Raw genomic sequence first — 5,319 nt, forward strand, 5'->3', positions numbered from 1 at the left:
TGTGGCTCTCCTGACTGAGCTACTCTTTTCTACATCTACTACTCTTCGGATGTGCACTTGCGGTCTTAGCGAGCTTCATTGCTGGTTGGCTGTCCTGCATGCCTGCACTGCCGATATAGTTTCGGGATCCATTGGGACATGTGGCTCTCCTGACTGTGAAGTGGGGCCTGACAGCGGTGGGTGCGTGCATGAGTTGGTGATATAGACGAGTCTTTTGGCTGGTCGCATGCATTATACCTACTCTTGTTACGTATTTTGAATTTTTTTTTTGCGTCAACCGTCTGCGAAAACGTTTTTACGGTGTATGCGCTTACTCCTGCTCCTTCTGCATTCTATCGCATGCGGTCGGATGTGTACATGTGACTATCTAACTTATATTATAGTACTCGCACTGAATCTGTGAATTGCGTTTGGTGACATTGTCACTTTTTATATTTACTCATTGACTATTGACTGCTTTTCTTAGCTGTAATCCATGCAGCGCGCGTGCTCTAAATGCATCAAATGCACCAAAACAATCGTCGGTAATTCAGTATCTTGTCCTGAGTGCGGCAGAGTTTTTCATCCCGGCTGTGTTAAGGCGTATGTTATTACTAAGGCTGCGAGTTCCTGTTGCAAACTGCGATTGACGATGCCTTTAACACCAAGAGATGGTCAGAGTTCACAGCTCTCTGAATTTTTTAGTTCTACTTCGCCTAGAATCAGTAATGTCAGCGATGTCTTGCTCTCTGGCACTCAGGATCTAACTCAGTCTCAGTCTAAGACTAATGATCTTTTGTTGAGATTGATTGAACAACTAAAGGTATCCGATGCTAGAATGTCTGCGTTTATTGAGAGTCAACAGCGTACTAATGATGAAATTAACGATAAGCTTAATCAATTAAACCGTATTGCTGATCAGGTCGAACGTAACTGTCAGCGTATTACTGAATTAGAGCGGGAGAGTGCGGCCCTTGCGCGCGAGGTTGGTGAGTTGAAGACAACTCTCTCTGCCCCCTTAGTTCGTGACGAGGATAGTAATAGTAACAAATTAATTATTTCTGGTGTCCCAGCGGCATTGTCGGTTTCGTCTGACGAATTTGTTAAAAATGTGTTTCGAGCTCTTGACATTCCTAATCTGTTATGTCATGTTCTTAATGTCAGAGCTGTTGTTCGCGGGCCTCTCCTGGCGGTTGCGGGCAGCAAACCTTTGACCCCTTCAGACACAACTTCGCTTATTGTCACATTAGCCTCGGCGGCTGTTCGTGATATCGTCATTGCAAAAAAGCGATCCAAACGTACTCTTACACAGGAAGAGGTATGCGGCGACAGTTCTGAACGTAAAATATACGTCAACGAGCTCTTATCTAAAGTTGCTTATGATCTCTTGCAGCAGACTAAGCGAACTGCCAAGCAAAAATCGTACAAGTATGTCTGGGTGAGCAGTGGTCGCATTTGTGTCAGGCGAGCTGATGGCGACACAATTGTTCACATTGACAATGCCGCTGATCTTGCAAAGCTTATTTGACCCGTCTGGCCTAACTCAGTGATCTCTATTAATCCTTGTCGACAGTCACGCCAGTTTAATGTAGCTCAATTTAATGCTAATTCTCTTCGCGGGCATATCGATTTTATACGCTTATATTTCCGCACTAACTTCTATCATATTATCTCTGTCTCGGAAACGTGGCTTAATACGAATGTTTCTGATCAACTGGTCGCCTTAGATAACTATTTCTTGATTCGTCACGACAGAGTGGGGCGGATTGGCGGAGGGGTGGCATGCTATGTGCATCACTCGCTCAAAGTAAAAATCATCGCTACTTCCTGTAATGCCTGCGAGGGTGCACCCGAGTATCTCATTCTTGAAGTACGTTGCCCTGGGGGCGAATCTGTTTTATTTGCGTCCATTTATAGGCGACCTAAGGGCCTACTCCTACACGATTTTGTTGAATCACTGACAAGTTATTCGCACCTTTACAAGAATATTATTATAGGCGGAGATCTGAACTGTAATTTGTTGTCAACTTGTTACGAATCGAGATACTTGCGTGAACTTATGTCTGGCTTATCACTGCATATAATTGACTCTGAACCTACTTATCATACTGCGACCTCAGATTCATGGCTGGACGTTTTGGTTGTGGATGACATTGACAAGTTGTTATCATTTACTAAATCTCAGAGTCCTTTTATTGCTGGCCATGATCTTATTGAGCTGTCGATGCTTTTCAATTGTGATCCGACACCTGTGCGTTCTGTTACTCGACGCAACTTCAGGAGTATTGATTGTTCTGAGTTTGAACAGTATCTTCAATCCATAGCTGATGGTGTGCGGACTGCAATAGGAGATGTGTCTGATACTGATGTTGATGGATTCTGCGAGATTCTATCTGGTGGATTGCTTGAGGCACTTGACAAATTCGCTCCCAATCGTGCGATTGTGATCAGGAAGCCCCCGGTGAGGTGGCTCACAAATGAAATTATTTCTCGTATTCGTACTCGTAATCGGTTATTCAAACAGGCTAGACGTACTAATAGTTTACTTGGCTACGCCACCTATAAACTTTTTCGTAATCAGCTAAATATTGATATTAAACGTGCCAAAAGTGAATTTCAATTCAATACTCTTAAGAATATTACTGATCCCGCCAAGCTTTGGAAAGAACTAGCTTCACTCGGTCTTGCTAAATCAACTTTGGTTTCTCCATTGCATTTTTTCACTCCCAATCAACTGAATGAATTTTATGTATCAGTGTCTTCGGCTCAGTTAACTTCTACACGTGTTGACATTGTTACTGCCATTAGCCATGCTGTGCGTCCTTCTCAACATCCTGAATTCTGTTTTTCTACTATAACACCTGATCAAGTCTTTAAGCTTATTTCCACGCGACCTCTCCATTCTTATGCGACTGGGGTAGATGGAATACCACTGTATATATTACGGATAGCGTGGCCTATAATCTCTTCGTGTCTAACTGCTTTATTCAATCGCTCACTCGAAGCTTCAGTGTATCCGTCTCAATGGAAACGTGCTCTTATTCGCCCACTTTCCAAGATTCGCATCCCTCTGTCTCCATCTGACACAAGACCCATAGCAAATCTGCCTGAACTGTCTAAATTGCTTGAGAGAATTGTAGCCTCACAAATCTCTGATTATTTAACTAAATACGACCTTATTAATCCAAGACAGTCTGCTTATCGCCCGTGTCATAACACTCAATCTGCACTTCTTCGCGTATGTGATGACATTAAGAAGTCGATCGAAAAAGGATTAGTAACGATTATGGTTCTATTCGACTTTAGTAAAGCGTTTGATACAGTCCCGCATCCTCAACTTTTGATTAAACTTAAGGAGTTAGGTTTTTCTGATTCTGTTCTTTTATGGATTTATTCATATCTTACTGGTCGATCGCAAGCAGTGGTTGATGATGTGGGTAATTTTTCGTCTTGGTTGTCTGTGCTTTGTGGAGTACCTCAAGGTTCAGTACTTGGTCCTCCTTTATTTACCCTCTATATCAATGACATTAGCAGAGTCATAATCCACTCTGAACATATGATATTTGCAGATGACATCCAGATTTATCGCTCATGTCATCTTAAAGATCTACTCCACAATCTTATGTTGATCTCTAGTGATGCTAACGCGATTTTTGATTTTGCAAGGGCGAATGGCTTGAATCTTAATCCCGCCAAATCCAAAGTAATTATTTTCGGCAGCAGGACTAATGTTAGTAATTTAGACCTTGACCTTCTTCCACCGGTAATTGTTAATAATACGCCCTTACCTTATGTAAGTGAAGTTAAGAATTTGGGAGTCTTCTTTGAGTCGAATCTATCGTGGAGAAAACATATTTCACATGTTTCGCAGAGGGTCCATGGAGCGTTATATAAGCTGAAATTCAATATGAATTCTCTTTCCACTGAGCTAAGAATCAAGCTTGTTACAACTCTAGTACTACCTCACATAGACTATTGCTGCCTGGTGTATCATGGTTTGAGTAGGGAATTAAACAGTAAATTACAGAAGCTAGCTAATTGCTGTGTTAGATTTATCTTTAATCTGCGGCGGGATGAACATATTACCCCGTTTAGACGTCGTCTCGGCTGGCTTTCGGTTGAGAACAGAAGGCTTTATTTCATGGGTTGCCAAATGTATCGGCTTGTCTTCATGAATTCACCGGTATATCTACGTGAACTTTTCACACCTCCTGATCCATTGCTGCGAAGATCTGAGCGTCGGCTCACTTCTTCGCATGTCTTTCATATTCCCGCTCATAGGACGGTTACTTATAGGAATTCCTTCCATCTTTCGTCGATTTACTTTTGGCAATCTCTGCCGGATCATGTTACATCGGCGTCGTCATTACCGTCTTTCAAAAGTCTCCTTCGAGCTTATCTGTTCTCAGCCGAATTTGAGAGCTAAGTTTTGTTTGTTAGTTGTAGTGAATTTTTATCTTGTGTTTGTCTTTATTCTAGTTCGATAGATTTAGTTGCGTTTTATACCCTATAGATTTAATAATATACTTATAGATTAAGTTGCGTTTTATACCTTGTATACTACTATAGTTTGCGTCTGTGATGTTGACTGTGACTCACATTATGCCTCAGTTATAGTTTCTCTAAATTCAAGTTGCGTCACATTCAATGTACTTTCCGCTATGTCTTAACACTCATATACTTTGTAATGTTAGGATGCTATGTGTATTGTTGCCCTTTAGCATATGCTTGGGCATATAAATATATCAAAATCAAAATCAAAATCTCTCTCTCTCTCTCTCTCTCTCTCAGCAGAAGCAGACGTGTGAAACATCTCTCCGTAAAAGTGTTAATTTTTGAGTGGTTTAGAAGTGAGGGAGAGTGTTAAAAAGTTGTGTGACGAATATCTGCATAGACCGGGGGTAGCCATGAGTGTTATCTAGCCGGAATATGTTGATACATAGACACGAGAACTGCATTTCGTACAGAGGTCATCGAAGCCTCGTACGACAGGTAGACATCGGCGGCGAACACAAAACGCTGACGTGTGAAAGTGACGTGTTAAAGTGACGAGTCAATTAACTGTCTCTGCCGATATTAGCGAAATGAACGAGGAATACGCCGAGTATCGATGCTCGGCATGTAAGAAGCCGATAAAAACGGAGGTGATAGCATGCAAGTCCTGTGCTAAGCTTTTCTACCATCCAGGTTGTGTATCTAAGCACAAAATTTATGATAGAAAACGCGAATTGGTGCCGTGTCCTGGCCCGTTCGAGAAGTTAATTATTAGTGATGGTGATAAAGTAGCTGATATTAATAAAGCAGTGGCAGCAGCAGGAAGAGCAACGGCACCTGCAAAAA

At 41.8% G+C, this 5,319-nt stretch overlaps 1 protein-coding gene across 1 annotated transcript; it reads left to right on the forward strand.

Annotated features, from left to right (window-relative positions):
• The first annotated feature begins 631 nt into the window (after window positions 1–631).
• On the forward strand, window positions 632–1,507 carry LOC112462939. Its single transcript, XM_025029032.1, has one exon. It carries the CDS (start codon window positions 632–634, stop codon window positions 1,505–1,507), a length of 876 nt encoding a protein of 291 aa, XP_024884800.1.
• Window positions 1,508–5,319: the final 3,812 nt, after the last annotated feature.

Source organism: Temnothorax curvispinosus, unplaced genomic scaffold (genome assembly GCF_003070985.1).
Source record: "Temnothorax curvispinosus isolate PA1 unplaced genomic scaffold, ASM307098v1 QBEX01012969.1, whole genome shotgun sequence".
Lineage (NCBI taxonomy): Eukaryota > Metazoa > Arthropoda > Insecta > Hymenoptera > Formicidae > Temnothorax > Temnothorax curvispinosus.

Bases quoted from the DNA above. Each gene is read 5' to 3' on its own strand.
- LOC112462939 (XM_025029032.1), top strand. From the start codon at position 632: ATGCCTTTAACACCAAGAGATGGTCAGAGTTCACAGCTCTCTGAATTT.